The sequence below is a fragment of the Halictus rubicundus genome, chromosome 1, assembly GCF_050948215.1.
Source record: "Halictus rubicundus isolate RS-2024b chromosome 1, iyHalRubi1_principal, whole genome shotgun sequence".
Classification (NCBI taxonomy): domain Eukaryota; kingdom Metazoa; phylum Arthropoda; class Insecta; order Hymenoptera; family Halictidae; genus Halictus; species Halictus rubicundus.
In genome coordinates this window covers 19,023,909-19,046,264 of record NC_135149.1, presented here as the reverse complement: position 1 = coordinate 19,046,264, position 22,356 = coordinate 19,023,909, and the positions used below count along the sequence as shown (strand labels likewise).

General features: G+C 41.5%; 5 protein-coding genes across 7 annotated transcripts; 4 read left to right on the top strand and 1 right to left on the bottom strand.

Annotated features, from left to right (window-relative positions):
- The first annotated feature begins 945 nt into the window (after nt 1-945).
- LOC143356465 (uncharacterized) lies at nt 946-6,452 on the top strand. Its single transcript, XM_076792185.1, has 5 exons — nt 946-3,041; nt 4,019-4,582; nt 5,198-5,410; nt 5,566-5,819; nt 6,343-6,452. Exons 1-4 carry the CDS (start codon nt 982-984, stop codon nt 5,714-5,716), a joined length of 2,988 nt encoding a protein of 995 aa, XP_076648300.1. The 5' UTR covers nt 946-981; the 3' UTR covers nt 5,717-5,819; nt 6,343-6,452.
- Nucleotides 6,453-6,805: 353 nt separating this feature from the next.
- Nucleotides 6,806-11,995, top strand: LOC143356451 (cysteine dioxygenase type 1). Its single transcript, XM_076792162.1, has 5 exons — nt 6,806-7,317; nt 10,950-11,091; nt 11,298-11,412; nt 11,481-11,650; nt 11,733-11,995. Exons 1-5 carry the CDS (start codon nt 7,106-7,108, stop codon nt 11,766-11,768), a joined length of 675 nt encoding a protein of 224 aa, XP_076648277.1. The 5' UTR covers nt 6,806-7,105; the 3' UTR covers nt 11,769-11,995.
- A 325-nt stretch (nt 11,996-12,320) lies between these two features.
- Nucleotides 12,321-15,053, top strand: LOC143356437 (acyl-coenzyme A diphosphatase NUDT19). 3 transcript variants are annotated; one of them, XM_076792138.1, is made up of 6 exons: nt 12,943-13,118; nt 13,218-13,467; nt 13,730-14,072; nt 14,157-14,392; nt 14,453-14,611; nt 14,682-15,053. In XM_076792138.1, exons 2-6 carry the CDS (start codon nt 13,384-13,386, stop codon nt 14,949-14,951), a joined length of 1,092 nt encoding a protein of 363 aa, XP_076648253.1. In that variant the 5' UTR covers nt 12,943-13,118; nt 13,218-13,383; the 3' UTR covers nt 14,952-15,053. The 3 variants fall into 3 exon arrangements, 2 of the variants coding, with proteins under 2 accessions (XP_076648253.1, XP_076648261.1); XM_076792146.1 differs by lacking the exon at nt 13,218-13,467; XR_013082669.1 differs by lacking the exons at nt 13,730-14,072; nt 14,157-14,392; nt 14,453-14,611; nt 14,682-15,053 and adding an exon at nt 12,321-12,593 and having other exon boundaries at nt 12,758-13,118; nt 13,218-13,384.
- Nucleotides 15,054-15,126: 73 nt separating this feature from the next.
- On the top strand, nt 15,127-17,470 carry LOC143356421 (DNA primase large subunit). Its single transcript, XM_076792113.1, has 7 exons — nt 15,127-15,257; nt 15,409-15,565; nt 15,647-15,984; nt 16,051-16,278; nt 16,355-16,492; nt 16,549-17,089; nt 17,199-17,470. Exons 2-7 carry the CDS (start codon nt 15,412-15,414, stop codon nt 17,468-17,470), a joined length of 1,671 nt encoding a protein of 556 aa, XP_076648228.1. The 5' UTR covers nt 15,127-15,257; nt 15,409-15,411.
- Nucleotides 17,471-17,483: 13 nt separating this feature from the next.
- Tdh (L-threonine dehydrogenase) lies at nt 17,484-21,105 on the bottom strand. The gene is made up of 5 exons (XM_076792127.1): nt 20,879-21,105; nt 19,901-20,164; nt 19,429-19,689; nt 18,144-18,410; nt 17,484-17,734 (listed from the first exon to the last, which is right to left on the bottom strand). Exons 1-5 carry the CDS (start codon nt 21,033-21,035, stop codon nt 17,574-17,576), a joined length of 1,110 nt encoding a protein of 369 aa, XP_076648242.1. The 5' UTR covers nt 21,036-21,105; the 3' UTR covers nt 17,484-17,573.
- Between the last annotated feature and the right edge of the window lie 1,251 nt (nt 21,106-22,356).

The window sequence follows — 22,356 nt, the reverse complement described above, 5'->3', positions numbered from 1 at the left end:
TACCTAAGAAGCAAGTATCCAAGATACTTCAGTCGAAATCAGATCCTTGAGACAATTTCCCAAGAAATTCGTGTTGCTCCTCTAAACTTTGAATTAGAAGCACCATAGCCGAATTATAGTACACCTCTATCGTTTGTAGGACGATGCCGAAAGGAATCCCGAGAAGAGGCCGAAAGAAGAATTCGCTAAATCCGTGTGCCACAGTAGAAAATCCTCGTGGGAAACTAAGCGAGAGAGGCCACGTTCTGCCGAGAAATATTTCAAAAAATGTTCTCAAAAACCGAGTCGTCCTCGAGACAAGCGCAAGGGAACTCGCACGTGTCCCAGAAAGATAGAGGAGATCGCCAAGTGTCATGGTAAGAAAGTAGTCCCTTGCGAAGGGACCAGGACCAAGAAACACTCGAAGTCGAGTCCTGGCAAGACAGACAATCGTCGGATGACTGGGAATGTGAACATTTACATCTGCTCGGAGGCCACTGAGAATGCTCAGGTAACCCCAACGATTTTATTCAGAGAGAGAGAGAGAGAGAGCGGTCTAACTTTAGTCAATTTGTCCAAGGGAATTGCTAATCTCTACCTGAATTTTCTTCCATGTACGCTTCAATTGCAAAACATAGGAACCGAATAGGAATTTATTCCTCTTTTTAGTAGCAAATGTATTGACACTCTTAAATGAGATTTTTTAATCATTTGAAATTACACCCACCCACTTGTTGCATAAATGCACAAAATCAGTTTATTAATCGCTATCGCTGACCTGTCGAGGGCCCATCGTTGACCAAACGATTACTATCAATTGTGTGACATGTTTGATTAATTTTCCAGCCAGTTAATAAACAGAAGAAGCCGCCGCCATGCGCGGAATCCAGTTCCGAGACAACGACAGAACCATCGAACGTCTCGTCCTGCAAGCTCGCGACTCGACTTTATAACAAACGTCGAAAACGCAAGGAGCAGCAGTCCTCAGACTTTCTGCGAAGTATGGAGGACAGTAGCGACCCCAGCGACCCCTGCAGCTGCGACTCAAAGTTCTCGGACGTTACGGCTGAGTCTGAGAGCACCGTCTGCGCACAGGACACAGGGTCTACTTCGACTGATTGCCGATGCAAGGACGAGCAGGTGCGATCCGATCAATCGATGGGATCGACGTTCGTCATCTGTGATAAAGTAGAGGATCCTTGCTCTTCGAAGATGTCATCGGTCTCGGACAGCGAGGACTGGTCGTCGAAATCCTGCAGCGGTGCTGAGACCGTTCTCTGCGATCAGGCTCACAGGGATTTTGATCAGACGGCTGGTCTCAAGTCTAATTACGGCGATTACTATAGTAGGAGCCTAAAAAGGGATCGAGATTCTGGGAGGGAAGCTTGTAAAGTACGCAAAGAGGACGCTTGCAAGTGTCAAGGTGGTTTTCGAAGCAAGAGAAGAATTTCCAAGACTAGAGAACCGTGGTCCACTTGCAGCTGTATTGCTGAGGAGGACGAAGGGGATGTTTGCGTGACCGAGGAGTCCCCGAAGTTGACGGTGTGCCAAAACTCAGTGGATTCAGATCTTCAGAGAGATTCTGAGGATAAACGGAAAAGTATGGAGGGAGTGGGAGAGAATGTTGATGAACAGATTGAGGGTAAGCAGGAAGACGGCTTAGATCGTCGCCAAAGCTCCCTGACGTCCAGAAAATTGAGGAGGCCAGAGGCTCTAACGCTCAAACAACTTATCCAGCATGGTAGACGACCTGCTGGTGGTCAGACGATTACTATACCACCTTCCGAAGGAATAAATGATACAGAACCACCTGTGGAGCAAGCTAGAGAGAAGCAAGAGCCGGCGTTCTTGAAGAAGTTCAATCTTCGTGACAAGGACAGATTTCTGAAGCATCTCAAAGACTTCCAAGCTTCCGACGAGCCTGAACAGAATCGGAAATCGGGTGGTGGGGAAGAAACCGAGGAAAAGAAGAAGGGGGAGAAGGAAGAAGATGAGGATGATAATGAGGGGAAGAAGGGATTCCCTGGGAGGCTGAGGAACTCGTTCTTCAAGACTTTAAGGAGAGTGTCGGGCAGGGAAAAGGATAAAATCGCTGAGAAGGATTCTGACAACAGGACTGAGGCTTCTGAGAAGATCACGGATGAACAGTTGGTGAAGGACGAGGGTACTCAAAAAGGGAAGAGGATGTCTCTGACTGAGAGGCTGGACATAAACAAATTCTTCAAAAAAAAGGATAAATCTGCTGATAAGAAGAAACCTCCGTCAAAGATGAAGGGTAAACGCTCTGCTGAGACTGACTCGGAGATCAAATCCAACACGGATGAAGGTACAGAAAAGAAGAAAGATGAAGAGAAGAAGGAAGCCTTCGAGGTTCCCGAAGAACCAGACAAGCAATTACCATTGTCAGCTGATGTTGCTAGCAAGAATCCTGTTCCCAAACCTGCTAATATCGAGGAAACGAACGAAACAGTGCCCGAGGATCTTCCAGAATCACTGGCCCCACAGGATACAGTGAAGATTAACACTCGGGACATTCAAGAAGAATCAAAGGATCAGAAGGAGCCTGGGGATCAAGAAGAGAAACGTCCAGATGCGAAGAACGTTGAAGAATCTAGAAAGATTGAAGAGATTCGAGAAGAGAAAAACACCAAAGTGTGCCCAGGCCTGAAGAAAGTATCGGTGACCGTATGCACGCGACGTCCTCAAGAAAAACCATCGACGAAAGAATTAAGGCAGCCAGCATGTCGAAGCGTTTCTCAAGAGCCAGAAGTGCGTACAGTATGCACGAACCAGCAATTCCCAGCGCGCACTAATGCGGACCGTTCCAATGAAAGGATCGAGGACAGCAGATGCAATTGCTGTTGCGTGCCTGCACCGCAGAGCTGCAGCAGGCTCAGCAATTACCCGAAAAGTTGCCTGAAGAAAGAGAGACCTTTCTACAGAATGGAATCGCAGGAAAACAACTGCTCCGTTCTGTATCGCGACAACAGAAGCTGGGAGGAATGCGGTTGCAGAAGGATAATCCTCTGCGAGTGGTGTTGCAGTCCCAGAAACGAATGCAGGTGAGTTTTCGCACGATTTCAGGTGGTTGTAAATGGATCAAAAATTCGATTTCTTTTTTATTGCATTTTTTTAAATATTATGCCGAGATTCGATGGAATTACAAAGTTATGACTAGACTGCGGATCTTCATGCAAAATAAAAATAGACTGCATCAATTCCAAGACACAGCAGTCATTTAGAATCTGTTTTCCTTTTTTAAGGGGGGAGCCTTGTGTAAATGGCCTGTTTTTCAAGAATTTTTTTTTAATGTAATGCGTAGATTGATTTAAAATTTAAGGTATCATTTATTAATATTATAATGTAAACAAAAATATTTTTTATAAAATTTAACTGTTAAAATTAATAGTGCAATGGCAGCTTGAAAATGGCATCCCGTAAATGAGCCGTGCAGCTAACAATAGCAAAAAAATGATCTGAAACAAAAAAATCAAAATGGAATCGTTAGTTTACCCAAAAACGCAACAACATGACATTCTTCTTTTATTAAAATTTGCAAAATTGCAAAAATAACGAAGTTTTGAAAAAAACGGATTTTCTGTTGTGAAAATTGCTAATAACAAAGTTTTAAATAAAAATAATAAAATAATTTATAAAATATATATACCGAGTTTTTCTCAAAAAGTTGTACTTCAGCCGTTTTTTCTTCTTTTCGAGAAGCACGAGTCTTTCCGATGAGAGCCCGACTACCCAATACAACCGTTTACTTTATTTTGAAAATAACGTACAAGAACATCTCTGACCACTTTCTAACTTTTTTTTATCGTATTCCTCAGGAAATTTTCTATCGATTTAAACAAAAAAAAGTGCTCAAAAATTTTATTTTACACAAGGTTCCCCCTTTAATAATCCCAACAAGTTGAAAATAGCACATCAGCATTCTTGAATTTCTTTTAACCTTCTATATTTCTCATAAATGTATAAAAACCCTTAGTTATATTATTTCGAGGCCAAACCAAGTGCAATCGTAACGTTACAGCTGCAGGCCGGTGCCCTCCTGCGTGACCTGCTACAAGCCAAAAACCGAGTGCATCTGCAACACGGTATGCCCCCCGAGAAGCTCCTGCAGGCGTCCAAAGTCGATGGTCTGCCTCTACTGCGACAGTCCTCGGGAAAGCTGCACCTGCAGGGCACCGATAAGGAAATGCTCCTGCTGCGACTTAGCAGTGGACCTGTGCTGCTGCGAAGAGAACCTGAAGAGCGTCCAAGGAGGAAGACCGGTCGCAACGGAGCCCGAATGTGAACGCACCATATACGTCACAGCTTGGAAACCTCGGGAGGACGTTCGACGATACTTCTCGAGGAATCTCGATGATCTCAGACACGATTCTATTAATGAGTGTTGCTGCCACGAGAAGCCGAAGTCGCAGAACTCTGACGATCTTCCTTATCAGAGGCTGAGCTGTTTCTCGGATGTGATGAACGAGCTGCAGAGGAAGATCAGCGAATCTGTTTGCTGCACCCAGTGCAGGAAGATCCCCTGCTGTTGCAATCTCAAGGTCGACGAGGGAAGGGACGAGAAAAAGATCAAGTATTGCGTCAGGTGATGAGCCTTACGAGCGTTACGAGGATGAACAGTATGTAACTAATTGTAATTGTTTTTGAGACTAGCTAGTCGGAGTGGGGTAGTATTCTTTTTCCAGTTTTGATAAGAGCTAGCTTGATAACTGTTAGCGAAGTGTCCTATGCTAGGCTACATGCAAAATTTTAAGTCGATTCGTTAACTGGTTTTCACGTATTCGAGAAACAAAGTTTCACACTAGTTGTTATCTGAGAAATCGGTTATTTGCGGTTTAATGTAAACTTAAAAATAGAAAGGATTAGAATATGAACTTGAGAATGTTTTAAAAAGTTGAAATGAGTGTTGATAAAGGGTTGAATCTATCCACCCTGCTACTCGAATCGTTTAGATCAGGCCTAGGCAACTTCTTCCCCGTCGTCGCTTCACGACCTCCACTACCACTGTGTAGGTTCCCATATCCTATAGATTCCTAACCCAACGCCCCCTTCTTCCACGCTCCATAGAAGCATGGTAGGGGGTCTCAGGAGTGGTAAGAGAACTCGCGTGTGGCTCGCGAGCCACCCGTTGCCCAGGACTTGTTTGGATCATTAATGCTAAAGATCTAAAGAGTTTATAGATATTTGTTATCAATCACAGTCCCAAATCGCGACGCAAGGTGGTCGCAGTCTGCACGGACAAACCTCGCAGTAAATCCCCAACGATCTGCAAGTGCGATCCACAATCTAGAACCGAGAGATCCAAGAAGATAGTGATCTGTTGCATCTGCAAATCGTCCCCGTGCAGATGCAAGAAGTCGAAATCAAAAAAGCCGAGAATGAAGTGTTACTACTGCAAGAACTCTCCTTGCGTGTAAGTTCCATGAAAATCGACCAGTTGAAATCAAAGTTGATCGATGTGTCGAATCGTTCGCTCGACCGAGGGCGAGCTCCTCGTTGAATGAGCCCGAACGTAGATCTGGTACTTCAAATTGCTGATTTTGTCTCGTTCGCGCTTGTTTGCTACAGCTGCATTACGGCCAGAGAACGCAGCAGCAAGCCGAGGCCGTGCAGGTGCGCTGATTCACCTTGCCGCGGGAAAGAAAAGGAGATCACCGTTTGTGGAAAAACATCCGCGAAGCCGAAGAACAACGAGGAGAAGATCATTTGTGTCCGGTGAGACGGACACCTGGCGAGATAGCTTGAAATGGCAACGGAGGCTTTTGCCTAAATAGAAAAACGTGGAACTAATCCACTGTCTGATTCCTCGACAAACCTACTAAGTTAGTACTACTAAAATTAGTAACAGAGTATCAGCGAGCAACGTTTTACTAGATTGCAAATTTTTGTGCGAAATTGTCTGCATTTATTACAAGATACAGATGCCATATACAGTCTTTACTCGATATACGTCCCAAATATCTAGCCGATAAAAGTCCCAGAACTATCCCCACTACCGCGGGCTATACCCCGTGAGGGACCACGAAGCTCGAGAGACCTCGGACGCTGAGGAATGTAAACATAACAGGACTCGAGTATGTCTCCTGAACGATACATGACGCTGGAAAGACCCGTGTTGTTGACATATATCGAGAATTCACTGTATCTTCTAGCCGATATATATCCAAGGGTGCACCCGTATTCTGGACATATATCGAGTAGATACTGTACACATGTATTTTTTTTCTTAATCGTTTGAACAGATCGAAAATAATAGAACAGTACTTTGAAATTCTTTGTATATTTTCACTGTTTTGAGCTTGATTCCAGTTTAATAATCATTTAAAATTAGTCACCTAATTCCAGCCATCAAGGTCGACGTCCCAGAAGACTAGGGTGAAAAAACGTCGTGCTCAGTCTAGGCGAACCCTTATTTGAGACGCAAAATTCCTCCGACATCTTCACTTCTCCCACTCATTTTCGTTGCAATCGCAGTCTTGCAAACATGGTAATAATCGAGTACGAGAGGGTTGATACCGCTTCCAGGCGTCACAGAATCGTAATCGCGGTTGTAATTATCACCGACAATGAGTCGAAAAACAGGCATTGCGTCGATGCAGACCACGTTTTAATAGCATCGTAGCGGTGTTATTCCGTTCACGATCGATCGATCAGGAGGATCGTCTCGCAGATAAATTCCGGATTCCTCCGGTCTGGTAATTAACAAGTCGGTTAACCCCCGATCGCCGGAGGAAGGCAACAAGAGGAAAAAGGAACCGGCCCCGGCGATAACGACAGTAATAATCCGGGGAAATGTCGCGATCGCGGGCGAAATGTTCGAAACTGCTTCGGAGGAACGACGCCGGGAGTAGGGGGTATCTTAGGCTTCGTACAAGACACTGTCTCCCCCTCTTTTGTTAGACCGGTACGAGCCGTAGACCGGCAACGTGTTCCGCCATCGTTAATCGCGGCTTCGCTTTCGAACAACTCCGTTCGGATCTGAAACCTCGGAGAGTCGAGCTCTCGTGTCAGTGATCGGCCTCTCGTCTCACGTGAAACTCGCTCTGTGGCCAACAATATCCCCTCGAGAGAAGGTGGACAACACCGCGATACCGACAGGACAACGATAATGCAAGTCTACACGGAGGATCCAGGATTACGGTGCATTTCCACGGGGATACACTATGCCACGAAACCCTTGACGCTGCGCGAGCTCGTCGAGGGTCTGCACGAAGCCTTCAAGACCGATCATGTGAACATCGACGATGTACAGGAGCTCATGGCATCCTACAAGAGCAATCCTGTCGAGTGGAAGAAGTACGCCAAGTTTGACAGATACAGGTAAATCGAAAGAGACACGGGGTCTCTGAACGTTAATCCCTCGCACTATAATTTGTCTTATGGTTACGGCGATTAAATCTTTGTCTCGTTCAATTGTTAGGAGAATGTTTATATTTATTGTATGTCTGCGTATTCTCCAATATATCGTGAACAACAAAATAATTTCGGTTTAAAAGAAATCAATAACATGCGTGTTTGTCAGCGCAAAAGTGCGCGCCCTCGTATTAAAATACAATGGGGCACGAGATTTTACACTGACCTAATATTTAGTAAATACTGTTCGAAATCGGTTATAGTGCGAGGGGTAAAGTTAGCTGGAAAGCTGGCTTGAATCGGGACTTTCGAGGATAATGAAAAATGGTGGTCCAGGGTGGTTCAGCAATTATATTCAAACCAGTTTGGTGCAGAGATAACCGCACGTTTGGACCATCCCAGTTTAAAGTATCGGGTCACGTCATAAGTTGTATTGTTCCTTATCACGCTTTATGTACAAACATGTTTGCATTTTGTTCGTGCTCATGTTTTTACGGGGACTTCTTCCTGCGCATTCTATGCTGTCTCTAAATAAATCTGTTCAATCCGAAATGTGCATTCGAGTCATTTAAAATTGTATTTTGTATTCTAACATGCCAAGCGAAAATGTTCGTGACGTGTATGGAGAAAATGTTTTGACTGCAAGGAAGCGTGAACGATGGTTCTCCTAATTCAGAAACCAAAATCGACCAACAATGTTTCATATCGATGGATTAAAGGTTCCAATTGGGGCTGAGGTTTATTAACCTAATCCTGGAACATTCTTCGAAAACTGAGTCTACTTTCCAGATCACTAAACTGCGGATCCATGCGCAAAATAAAAATGTTCTGCATCAATTTCAAGGTACTGGAACTAAACAAGAATTTGTTCCTTTCAGAATTTTGATAAGTTGTTGACAATGTACCGATAAATTCCTTTTATCTCTCTACTGTTTCATGCATAAAAAGCCGCTTTATTGTGACTCCCGTTATTGCCATCGCTCTTACGATCATCGATCGACGAACATTTGTTTATAAAAACAATCTGCATCGCAATTGTTATTTTACCAATAATCGGTATTAGCACGCACAACAAACAAATTACTGAAATATACAAGACGGGTTAATCGACGATTTACGGATCGAACGATCGAGAGATAAATAGATGGACCTGCTGCTCTATCTAGATCCGCTGCATCGAGAGGAGTCGATGAACCAGGTGTTTGATCACTCGCGATCGATGTCGGAGGGATCGAACTTCTAAGAAAATATTGAATCGTTTACGCAAACAAGAACGCGCGTCCAGCTTCGCCGGAATTGTAAAACAAGATTAATACAGCGAAGTTCACGATAGGTTATCGCGGTTGTTATAGTTTCTCGAATCCCGACTCGACGGTGTCTCGTCAATTTGCGCGTTCACGATCCGTTTCTGATACCAGAAGAATCTAACAACCTTGTTGCCATTCGAGCGAATGCGAAGGCGGCCTCGCGAAAACCACCAATTAGAAACGCCGATCTCACGATCGCGAACGTTCACGAGCGAATCGCATGAATCGCTAGTGTCAACGGGCTTATCGTCGGCTAATCCCGTTACGAAAAATACGCACGACGCCCGCGTCGTGTGTACAAAGTGTAGAGGGTATGAAGAATGTTATGGTCGCCGATTCAGGGGTGTTTATACTGCCATTTCACCTCTGATACTGCCTCCGATCGGTGGCCGTTCAAATATTTTCGCAAGAGGATAGTCTTAATCAATTTACAATCTTTTTGTTCGGTTCTGTATCAATTCTAAAAATTTAGCCTGAGCTCCTATAATCTCCTACAGTCACGTTCTAAATTGTAAACAATGTGTATACAGGATGTCCCACACAACTCGACCAGGCTGTACCTCCTCAACGGCTGGAAATAGAAAAGATTGTTATAGATCAAAGGTGAATGGTATCGGACGGTGTATAATATGTATGCAACTTTATGCACTTTTATGCATCCGAAAAAGGCAGCAGCCCCTTTTTTTAAATGGAAATCTATGTTTTGACTATGCCTATTATATAATAAACTATTGTTTGTCGGGAAGTTATCGTAGCCAAAAGGTTTCTGAATTTTGGGGGCCAGTTTCTTTAACAATCTGAGGGTGTGGATTAACCCTTAAAATCGCTGATTACTACATTCCTTACACCATGTACAAGTGTCAGGGCACGGTCGCATCAACGCGGACAGAGATAACAACGAGGGTTTCTAGAATCGTTCCGGTCGGAGACGTGAGTAATGTGTTTCTCGATAACTCCGCCGTAGCAAATGATTTAACGCTTCTCGGTTTACGAGTGTAATTGAAAGGGAACGATAACAACAAGTGGTGCGGCTAACACGAACTATCATGCAGGTTCGGAACTCCGATTTTTCGATGGAATTTCGAACCGGTTCTGGCTCTTATCGGATTTTCCCAGTCACGCGAAACATTTGGATTAATGTAGAAAGGAAATTGTCTCTGGGATATTATGCCGTGTCGAGCGTAATGTGAAATTATGGCACATAATTGCCAACGCGACCGATTTCTACACGAAAGTATCGAGACCGTGGCGCGCGAAGTGGAACGTGCAAGCAGGATGAAGTATAATTACGAATGGGTTCTCGGGTCTTACTAGCTTAACGAGCTGCACTCTTTAAATTTATAAAATTAAATTTATAAATGAACATTATAATCCAATTGCATTCTACCCTTTTGTTGACCATTAAATGAATTGTTGTCAATAAATATAGATTGTTCACTTCTCATGGGAAATCATTAAAAAAGAAAAAAATTCTAGCCAGTGTACTTGTCCATAGAAATCATGGGGCAAGTGATCCTGAAGATCCCCGACGAAAAGGCATTCATTCGGACTCTTTCTAAGTATTTAGAGAATGCTTCGAAGTACAATGGAGCCTAGTACATTCGAGTCTTTCAGTATATGTCCTATTCTTTACAATTCTGTGGGGTCTAGTTATAGTTCTCCATGGTTCGTAGCTCGATGATGTATCGAAGAACGAAAAAACACGATCAAGACCGACATCATTGCAATCCGAGCCTAAGTATGCGGAACACTTCAAAGTCTATATGTATTGTACGTAAATCAGTGTTTGTTCGGTGAATGGCTTGGTTACACACACTTTCCACGTATGCCCCCGTGTTCCTCCCACTTTCATTACACCTGAGCCGGAACATCAGTTCTCCGACACGCGACACTTGTGCGATCGAAAGCAATGATCCATCGGCCTTGCACAAATTACAGTGAGTATCGTTCGGTATTCGACGAAAGGATCTCTGCGCTAGCTATTGCATCCGAGAACATTAAATTCTCATTTCGCTGCCTCGTTTTATTATTCTTTTGCGCAACCTAATCTAAATTAACAGAGCTCCCCCCTCCCCTCTCTAACGGTAAGAGAATTTTTTTAATTCACGTTTAAACTGTTGCGATATCGCTGTGGCGTTCGAAGAAAGGGTCTCTGGCTTACCCTGCATTTGCAGCAATTAATTATCCATTCATTACGGATACCATTTACATGGTCGAACGCCGTTTACTATTACTCATTCCGTTTAGACCGAGTATTCTTAACCCAGAGGATGAGTGATTCATTGTGCGCAGGTATACGAGGAACTTGGTCGACGAAGGAAACGGAAGGTTCAATCTTATGGTGCTGTGTTGGGGCGAAGGCCACGGGTCTGCCATACACGATCATGCGAATGCGCACTGTGTGATGAAGATCCTGCAGGGCGAACTCTGCGAGGTATCCCTAAAAATCAGTTAATAATTTTATAACTGATCAAAACAAATTTAATGTGGCTCTAACAGGCTCGAGAGAATTAAACGAATAATTGCTCCCGATTTCACGTATTTATTACAAACGGGGATTGTTTAAACATTATTTTTATGGGGGATGAACTTGTACGAGCAATTATATAGTATATTTTTTGGACTAATAATATTTTATAGACGCGGTACGCGTGGCCCACGGCAAACGAGATTAAAAACAAGTCCGACGAACCGGAAGAACTCAAGGAACTGGACAGAACCACCCTCGATCTTGACGAAATATGCTACATCAATGGTACAACGCTAGGACTAACTCCTAAAATGTTGAACGATGTTTTATAGTAAATAGATTCTAATTTTCAGACTCTATGGGGCTCCATCGCGTGGAAAATCCCAGCGCGGTGAATCCGGCGGTCTCCTTGCATCTATACTCGCCGCCATTTTCATCGTGTTCGGTGTTCAATAAGCAAACTGGCCAAAGAACCGAGTGCAAAGTCACTTTCTGGTCCAAATACGGAGAGAAAAGAAATTGGGTGAGATTTCTATAGCGTCTTCTCTCCGAATAAGATATCCAAAAAGGATTTTATCTAGCTAATTTGTTTGTTTAATTCGCAGGACATTCAAGACGCCAGGTGTCCGGAAGACAATTAATGCAACGAAGATGTTGTTTATTATTATTGCATTGTCTTTTTAAATCTATGACGAGATGAACGAGACGTAATTTTTTAACGGTTTCTTATAGTGTGTAACTATGTAAAGTGTTTTTAGTACTTAATCGTATTTTTAAGGACCTAATTATACGCAAAGACAACGTTCCTGAGACGCGCGGCATTGTTATCATACTGTGACTACGAAATAAAAAATGATTGCTAAATGGGGACGGATCGATCGCAGTTAATTAACGCTCTATCGCTACTTTCTGTCTGGTCAACTATTTGCATTGTTGGATGCTCGAAACAAGCCGAATGCACAGCGAGATGAAAAAGTAGGGTTCAAAATTATTTTTATCTTTCTGCATTTAAATAAAAGTCGATTTTGACTTTCGGTCTAGGAACAATATTTTCCCTTTCTGTACAGTTTATGTTAGACTATAATATACTTTTTAAAATGCTTACAACTTAAATTATAGTAATTGCAGTAAGTTACTGTACGGATGTGTGTACATATTTGGCGCGAGAATTCTGTCGAATTTTCGTCTGCTACGGTCTGCTCGACAATAAATTATTTTCTTATAAAAATACTCGCTGTATATACTCTGTCACAACATGTACTTGTAAAAACACCTTCAGTACAGAAATAATGGGGAGTTTAACTCACGTACAGCGAGTTAGGATGCTGTACAAAACGATTTTGAGGTTACACCGTGGTCTACCAGTGGAAATTCAATCTTTGGGGAGTAGTTATGTTAAGGACGAATTTAAGAGGCATAAGAAATGCAACGAGGCTGAAGCTGCTATTTTTATAAACGAATGGACAGTAAGTAATACTAAATTCTTCAGGGCAAGATGTTCGTGAACGAAAGATAGGTTAGGTTCCACTTATTTTTTTTCCTCCCCATTCAATAAAAATTATGTTATCCTCTTAATTTGAAAATTGCTATTTTCTAATGATCTTATAGTAACGCTTTCTTTATGTTGTAGGAATATGCACTAATGCTTGCTAATCAGCTTGGCCTTAAGGGTCCACATACAGCCAAACCGTTGGGTCAAGATCTTGATCAAAGGGATTTTGAAAAATTTAGGGACGAGCAAGTGTATCAATTGTATGAACTAATGGTTGCAGCAACTGGTAAAGACAATGAAGATGCAAAGAAATGATAACCTAGTGTTATCAATATAAATGTGCTGCACAGTACAGTTCTTGAAGTATTGTACGCTATGTTAACATAGCCAATTATTCTACTATACTAAATATAACAAATATAATATAATAATTTTATAATTGAGCATACCATAGAACTGGTACCCTACACAAAAAATGTATATAATACTGCTAAATAATGTAAGTAATAGTATTGCCATGTGCAAATTCACTTCAAATTGAAAAAAATATGAATAGATAGCATTTAATACAAAACACGCAATTACTTATCACGTCTAGCGGTTGAAACGACGGTCACTACAATGTAAACTCATTGTCAGTCCAAAAAATTAGGTTACCAGTTCAACATATAGAACCATAACCTATTTATATCGCTACTATTTTTGTAAATACGATATAAAGTTTTAAAATCACTTAATCGTGTGTGCCTTTGGAAAAGTACAAAATGAAAGGAATCAGAGAATCTGCCAGTATAATCTTGACTGCACGTCATATGCAAAAATGCGTCCGTTCACCGCCGCCTGTAAACGTGTGTAACAAAATACAAGTTAATTATTCTTATTTGTACACAAAAACACATTACATACATACGCATACACATATGCATACGCATTGCATACATTGCGTACATTATCCTTATTTGTATTCCTGAAATATATGAGAACTATTAGATTGGAAATCACACTACTGTCGGGGCCTTGAAATGTTAGACTAAAAATAGAAAAATAGACTAAAGAGGGCGCGGGAAATTTGAATTGTTGTACAGAAAGATTTGACAGAATTATTTACAGTTTCAGTACAATTACGACCTACTGTGCCTTAAGCGACAACAAACTTCGAAAGTTTATCCAAGTTCTTATGTGTTCCCTGGTGGGGTGATCGAACCGATTGATGCTGATCCTAAGTGGCATAACCTTTTCACTGCGTTTGGTTTCGACACGAACAGCTTCTCCTCTTTGATACCCGATGTTAAAACACGTCCACTGATTTTTAAACAACCACCAAACGAGTTGCCAAGAGAAATTTCACTTAGAATAAGTGCGATCCGAGAGGCCTTCGAAGAGTGCGGCATCCTTCTTTGTAGGAGGTCGAATGATGGCGGAACGCAGTCTAATTGGGCACAGTATATCGAAGGTAATTCGGTCATCGGCGTGATATGAAATTCAAACTCGAAACTTCCACGCCACTGATAAAATCAATTATTTCTATTTCATTCAGTGCCGCAGGACGATGTATATAGCTGGCAAAAGAGGGTGCACAACGACGCTACAGAATTTTATTCGTTGTGCAAACATTTCGACTGCTATCCTGATTTGTGGGCGCTTTACGAATGGAGCAATTGGTTGACGCCCACGGTTTACTCTACTAGACGATTCGACACTGTTTTCTACATGGCCTGCCTGCAGGATACACCTCAAACGCTCTGCGAAACTTCGGAAATTGAAGATTTGAAAGTAAGAGTATTTAATACTACGACAACAAAATTGTTTACTATTAAATCTTGTTAAATACAGTGGGACCTACCAGCGAACTTCATATTTTCTGCAGAAGGTATCAATTTACCAAACCCGCAACAGTATGAAATTGCAAGAATCGCAAAATTTGAAAGCATAGACAATTTATTCGATTTTGTCATCGGTCGGGCAAAGAGGGGAGTGTCGCAAGTTTTTCCGGCAAGTAAAAATATTGGTTCAACCTAAACTAAAAATGTTACAGTGATTTTAATAATGTTTATACAACTAGGTAAAAATTGAACTGCGTGATGGATGGGTGTTTGTCATGCCTGGGGATTCAATGTATCCGAAACAAGTGAGTTTCCTCGAAAAGCAGATAATCGACAAATCAGACATGACCATCAAACAATTTCAAGATATATCGTCTGTAAAAAATAGAGTGGAGTATTACAATTCCAATGTGAAGAAATTGATCGTCCAGAATTTCTACAGCGAGGATGGTCACTTGATGCCGATGCAACTGGAATACAACCATGCAATTCAAAATCAAAAACACTAAAAATTACGCTCACTTATAATTGTTATAATTCGTTCATCTGTGTTGTAAAAAATCAACAACGAACTGACAATATTTTATAATAACTATTTCTACGCAATTGAACTTTTTGTTTTTTCACCTTGACCATTGCGCACAGCTATTCCTCTGCGCGTGTCCTTCGATTTGAAATGAGCGCGGGAAAAAAGCGCGCCAAACAAGATGCGCAGCTGTAATGGCTACTTGAGCCACGCGTATGAGACCGAGTGCGTTAAGATCGAAGAAATATGAGGATTGATCGCTCGCCGTGAATAAAATAGCGTTGAATAAGTATGTTTACATCTTGTTCTATCGTTTAACTATTAAGTTTATCATTATGTAAGCAGTTTTTATTAACAAACGCTTCGAACAACCGGCGTGTCAGAATGAACGTACGAACGTAACACAAGGTGTAGTATTGTAATACGTATTTTTACTTTAGAAGATGGAATACACTAAGCGGCGACGATACACAGTCAACGTCGAGACAAACGACCTCCAAGATATCTATCAACATGATCTACAATTGTATGATTTTCCTCCGACCGGTGAAATTCCGTTCGTGGAGTTTCAACAATTGGGTATGGAGAGATTGAAACGTAAGTTTTCGATTAATTAGACTTTAAGATTCGAAATTGATTAGGTAACACTTAGTCACTGCGAGAATACACAATTTATAGTATTGCAACACGTGGAAAGTAACGCAGTACGAACGGATCTAAAGCTAGTGGAGGACCGTAAGAAAAATCTGAGCACATCTCTGGGAAAGGATGGACTCAAGCATTTTGTGCACCTTCTGTACGCATCTGGATGCAAGCTACCGTCGGAAACAGACTTGCAATGCAGAAGGAAGGATCACCTGTCCCATTTCATAATGAGACTATCTTACTGCCAAGATCCAGATCGTCAGATGTGGTTCATAAACCAAGAAATAGAGTTGTTTAGACTGAGATTTAGTTCGTTAGATTCCGAGGGAATAAAGAAGCTACTTAGCTCGCATAATATCGAATGCCAGCAAGTAAGGGATGAAAATAATCTAATCGAATATGTAATCACGGTAATCATGATATAATTCGTTGCACAGATCACTAGGGAAGAGAAAGATGAGATTAGGGAAGCGCTGCATTCGTCCACAGCGAAAATAACCAGTATTGATACATCAGAATTTTACAAAGTACCTTTCCAGAGGGTCACTGACTTAATTAGATCACGCAGAGTGTACCTCACCAATGGAATGGCGTACATTCCACAAACAGACTTAGTATCTTTATTTGTTTCTTATTTTAGGAAGATTTTGATGGATGGTATGGAGGTAAGTGGGCTATTAACTTCATTATTTAGCTGTCCATAATATTGCTACAAAAATTGACTGTATTTGTACTGTGCAGTATGCGAAAAATTATGTCTCGAACGTATCCGATGACGAGAGATTGATATCTTTCCTGAAATCCTTGCCTGGCTCTTTCTCTGGCATGACCCGCGTGGTCTGGACGTCGAATACCACGCCTGTGGACAAGTTGGATGAGGTAATTCACCTGTTCCACAGGGTCTTGCTGTCGATGTAACTGAGAATCGTTTTTAGTTATCGAAAACGTCCTATCCTCTGTGCATGAGGTCGCTGCACGAAGCGCTCAGAACCCAGCACCACCTTCGAAACAGCGGACGTATTCAGTACGGTCTGTTCATAAAGGGTATCGGGGTGACAATGGAAGATGCGATGCGTTTCTGGAGAATGGAGTTCACGAAAAAGATCGAACCGGACAAATTCGACAAACAGTACGCCTACACCATAAGGCACACGTTCGGCAAAGAGGGTAAACAGACGAATTACACCCCTCTGGGCTGCACGAAAATTATTATGTCCTCGGTGGGGCCTGGAGAGTATCATGGCTGCCCATACAGGCACATGGATCACGAGGCATTGAGGCAGAAACTGTCCGGATACAGTATCCCTGCGATAAGCGTCAATGAAATCGCAGATCTGGCTAAACACGGCCATTACCTTATCGCCTGCAGCAAGTACTTCGAGGTTTTGCACAATCGCTTGCCGGACAAGCCTTTTGTTCATCCTAATGGGTACTTTGTCGAAAGTCGGAGTATATTAGCCAAAGAGGAAGTCACAGGTGAGTGACGAAATGTCCTAGCGTTTAGTAGTTCTTTGTGGTGATATAGTTGAGACGCCTTGTATAAAAGGATGGTATTAATATCAGATTTAAACTTCTTTTTGTACAGAGCCTGAGAGTCAAGATAGATTTTCACAAAGCGGAAGGTTGAACAACACTCCAATAAGGAGAGACAGAAACACTGGCACCCCTGCAAGAAATCTGGATAAATCGATCAGAACACCATCACAAGTCGTCGAGAAGTATACGACACCGGTGAGCAAGGTGGAAAGAACGAGCGTGACTCCGTCGAGAATAGCCAAAGCCACCCCCAAGAGACTAGACACCCTCTCCCTCGAAAACGATGAGATCATCGCCCAACTGATGGACGAGGACATGTGAACGCAAATGAAGATACTCTAGGAATTCTTTTTATTGTATAATAAATATTTTTATAATTGTATACTGTCTATTTTAGGGGAATTGTCTCCTAAATGTTGATCCATTATACGTAGCTATTGACTTCCTTCAGCGATCTCTTCGACAAGAAGTTTGTTCTCACGTCGTATATCATCGACTCCACTAGTGTCTGCAAGTTGTATTTGTGTTTCCACCCCCAATCTCTTCGGGCCTCGCTGTCGTCGAACACTTGGGGCCAACTGTTAGCTAAAATTAACACTTTTTAAAATAAATGGATCATTGCAGCTGCAGATTGAACTTGCTTGATTTCAAGGGACCTCTGATGTTATTAATTAATTTAAAAAAGCAAAATTTAGCCTTGATGACACCTCTATTCCCCCACTTACTAAACAAATCAGCGACTCCAATTTGTAGGACTTTCGAAGCCAAGCAAGTCATCGTTAGACTGCAAATTTTATGCGATTATGGCAAAAGTGGGTGGTTGCAATTTGAAGCAGTGGAAAGCTTAATAGAATTGACTATCGATGCACTATCTTTGATCTACTAAAATAATTGAAGAAAAGAATTCTAAAATGGTTCCTGTTTTTTTTTTAGACAGATGTAACAAATTTGGAAAATTTTAAATGCTCCACCCTGTACATTACAATCCACTGACCAATATACTGTCGTCCATCAGGCTTGTACGTGATTTTCAGGTCAGGAACATGCTTTTTAAGCTCGTTGAACAGTTCCTCCGGCGTGAAGCTCATCGCAGTAACATTGTACACTCTTCTGTGCAATAGATCATTAGGGGTGTTCAAAAATTGAAACAACGCGGATAAACAATCCTCTATGTACATCATCGGCAGCCTCGTATAAGGTTCCAAATAACATTCATATTTTTTGGTACTCAATCCCTCGTGGAACACTGCCACCGCGTAATCTGAAAAGAAAATATTTGTTGATAAATATTCACGAGGAAATATATAGTTTCTCATTCATGATCCCGTGCATGTTACCCTCGGATTTACGCATCAGGAGATAAGGGAAACGCAAGGAACGATCTCACGGCTCGTGACCAAAAGACACTCAACAATTTACTAATACTATTGTCCTTGAGAAGCGATGGATTGCACTATTATGCAGTTACCCTAATCGTGCTCGCAACGTGCTCTACTTCGTACCCCGGGAATCTCTGCACAGAAACACTGACCTTTGTGTACAAGAAAAAAAATAAGACACAGGGTATCTGCTATTGAGAACACCATTCTGTATTGTCCTGATTGCAGAGGCACTGGGTGAACAATTCAAGGTTTATCAATCGAAGTACGTTCCATTATTATTACTTCGTCCATTGAGAAGCAAGTATCCTAATTGAAGGATTATTTTGACATTATAATCAAGTGAAATTAATTCACTTTTACTATTTGTATTTATTAATTTATCACTTTTTGAAGAGAATCTGTGTTTGGGATAAGTTGAAGAAAAATGAAAATGAAGTCTCTACGATCTTAGTGTAACACAATGGCTGATGTATCAATTTTATTCGTTGTCACAATTTTCAAGTTTCATGCTTATATGCAAAGACTATTATTTGATTTTATTTTTCATTCAACAATCGAGCTTAACCGGTTAGCTGGGGAGTTTAATTTTAAAAATCCCTCGCGAGCGCGGAATTAAAATCAAACAATGAGTATACACGTCGAACGCATGCCAAATGCCGATATTATAAATTTTACGAGAAAAGAGAAGCAAAATGAGAAAGAATTACGTTTTTATTCGATAAGAAATTAGCAATTCATTAACGTCAACCGCACCGCAATAGAGATTTGGTCCGACGTGTATACACGTCAAACGCGCTTAACTGGTTAATGAAGTTAAAATTTCACATGTACTATTCTTTGTTGCATTAGGTTACAAAAATTTATCGAATTACAAAGGAATGAAAGCTGAAGAAGTACCTGTAGTACCGCCACCTGGGGGGTCGCTACTGATGACTCCAGGGAACCGCAGGCACCGGAAGTCGAGACCGAACCTATGATGATAGTACTCGCCTAAAAGCTCCGCGTGGACCTTGCTGACGCCATAAATCGTCCTCGGTCGTTGCACGGTTACGTTAGGGGTTGGATTCCTTGGGGAATCAGGGCCAAAAGCGCCGATCGTCGACGGAATAAATATCCTCAGCTTATACTGTTTCGCCAGCTCGATCACGTTGTGCATTCCTGCCAGAAAATTGCCCCTTAACGACGATACAAGTCACTCTAACGATTTCTTCAACGACGAAGGAAAAAAATCTACTTTCCCTCGAGGCGCTTTCTTCTACGCCGCGGTAACAATATAATTATTATCGTAACGACAAATTCGCCGGCATTCCATTTCACTCGAGCGTTTTCGACGCACCTAGAAACTGTTTCGAAATTGTCATAGTTTTACCTTCTATGTTCACTCTCACTGCGAGAGGAACGTTCTGCTCGCCAACAGCGCTGAGAAGAGCGCTGAAATGTATCAGCCATTCGATTTGATAGTCTACAACGATCTTCTGCAAGCCCTTGAAGTCGAGGATGTCGGCGAAGATGAAGGGACCGCTGGACACACTCTCTTCAGTGGGCTTGATGATGTCCGAGAGGATCACGTTCTCGTTGCCATAATTCTTTCGCAGCAGCTTCGCGCACTCGGTGCCCAACTGACCGAGACCACCTACAAACGATTATGCTGTTACAATTTCAACTTTTTTCTTGCTTATCCACCGATCCTTATAGATTTTATAGTACATCTACCTCAATTTTCTAGTTCATCTGCGTCATCCACAATTTTTTAGAAATTGAATGTTGAAAAAATAGGTCGAATCTTCGGATTCAAATATCGGATGGATCGAAACAATTTGTCCCTGATATTCTCTTTTGCAATTATGAAGATTATAAAAATGTTAACATAGGTTGAATAATCTTCTTCATTCGAGCTCACATATTATAAAAGAAATTGTAGGGTAATACGATTGACTTAGATCTTGTTATTATTGTAAAATAATCTATGTCAGTAGCATACGGTGCCCGATAGTTCTATAGTTAATCATTTTTTTGCTTTAACTACAAAAGCTATGCGAATGATTTTTTATAACATTATCACCACTTGAATATGTTTAAACAATTTTTAAAGACAGCCGAGACGTGTTTAACGTTCTAATCTCTTCGAACATCTATTCATTTATTTTTAAAAATGAAAGGTCCGAGACAAAATCTAACTGCACCGTTAAAAATAGTCAGGACTGGTTGTCGAAACGCAATTAAGCAGTGCCATCAATAATTCACTAGCAAAGCGAATTCGTTCGTACGTTGAAAAATGTTAAAAGACTGACAAACCGCGATAGGTTTCGCAACAAAGATTATAATTATAGTTCGCTTTGGTACGTACCAGTGATCAGTATCCTTGGCGGTTTCTTGATCACATTTGATCCGTTGTTCTGACTTTCTTTAGGGCCCTGAGAGGCGAAACTGTTACCGATATGGAAATCTCTGAAAACGCTTCTCGACAGTCGCTGGGTGATACGCGAGAAATTGTTGCACCACATTATTATAACGTAGAAATGTTGCTTCTGATACCGCGGCCGCTAAAAGATCGGCCTGTCTATTCTAGCCACGGTGTCGATAAACAACTGGCGTAGACTTGATTGAATGATATTATAGCTTGGTTGATTCTGAAAACCAGTTAGAACACCGATTTACTTGGTTAACGTGTGTCTGTGAGTCGATACTAGTTGGGCCTTCGGCGCGATGATGAATCTACTGAAGTAACTGATCAAAATTTACATAACTATTCGTTGAATAATTATTCTAATTGTACCAGCGCAGAGTTAATTCACGCTACTCTTAAATACGGCGAATCAAATATCAGTTTAGAGAAATAAGCGGTAAATTAAAAGCTACGTTTTCGCTTGAATGATTGTCTATTTAATTACTTTATTATTACGTTGAACGCCATGGTGATGGGTTTGGAAATGAATTACAATATATTGGAGAAAATTAATTTTTATTGGGATTGAAGGGTGCGGAAGGATTGTAGGAATAACAGCTACAATAAATTTGATCTTTCCAGTTCCGGTTTCAATAATTGTGAGTTTGCTGAATTTTCTGCGATTATAATTTGGCAGTATTAGTATAGTTAGCGTTGCCACATCTTGAAAATTTGGCCCGTGCCTCTCGATCGTTTAGAACCGGTTATCGTGGATCACTTTATTTCGATTCTGTTAGACGGTTTGACATACTTGAATTTAGAATGAAGGATGAAACGAAATCTTCACGGAAAGTACTATTCAGAATCGGGAGAAAGAACTTTCCTACGCTGACCATCGAATCCTCGACTTCCTCCAATCGTGAATGTCTTAACTTTGTCGTACGCTAATTAAACTGGTTAGAATTTAGCAAGGTTTATTGCCGGTACCGTTGTTTGTTACCGTGTGTTTTCTACATCTCGCAAAAAGCGGATAAAGAAAGACGGAACTCGTGTCATCTGGACTGGAACCTATTTAGCTGCACGTTCTTAAGAAAATCATGGAAATCGTCGTTGCATGGGGTCAAAGTAACCAGCAATCGTGCGCCGAACTATTTTCAATACATCAAGAATCGAACAAAAAATCTGGGTATACTAAAAATTTGATAAAGGTTCCAAGGCGTTCGATAGAGCGTCTCAAGGGGTTCTAGACGTCGCTGATCGGCAACTTTTTCGGGCAACCTTGTAAGAAGGAAGTGGCGGGCATGAAGAAACCATAAATTCGAAACTTGTCACTGTCGCCAAATTATTCGGACGCGAGGATTCGGTGGAAAGGGAAGAATTTCCTGGAAGCGTGCCTTCACGGTGGCTGGACACAGCACTTCGCAATTCTCTTTTCGTCC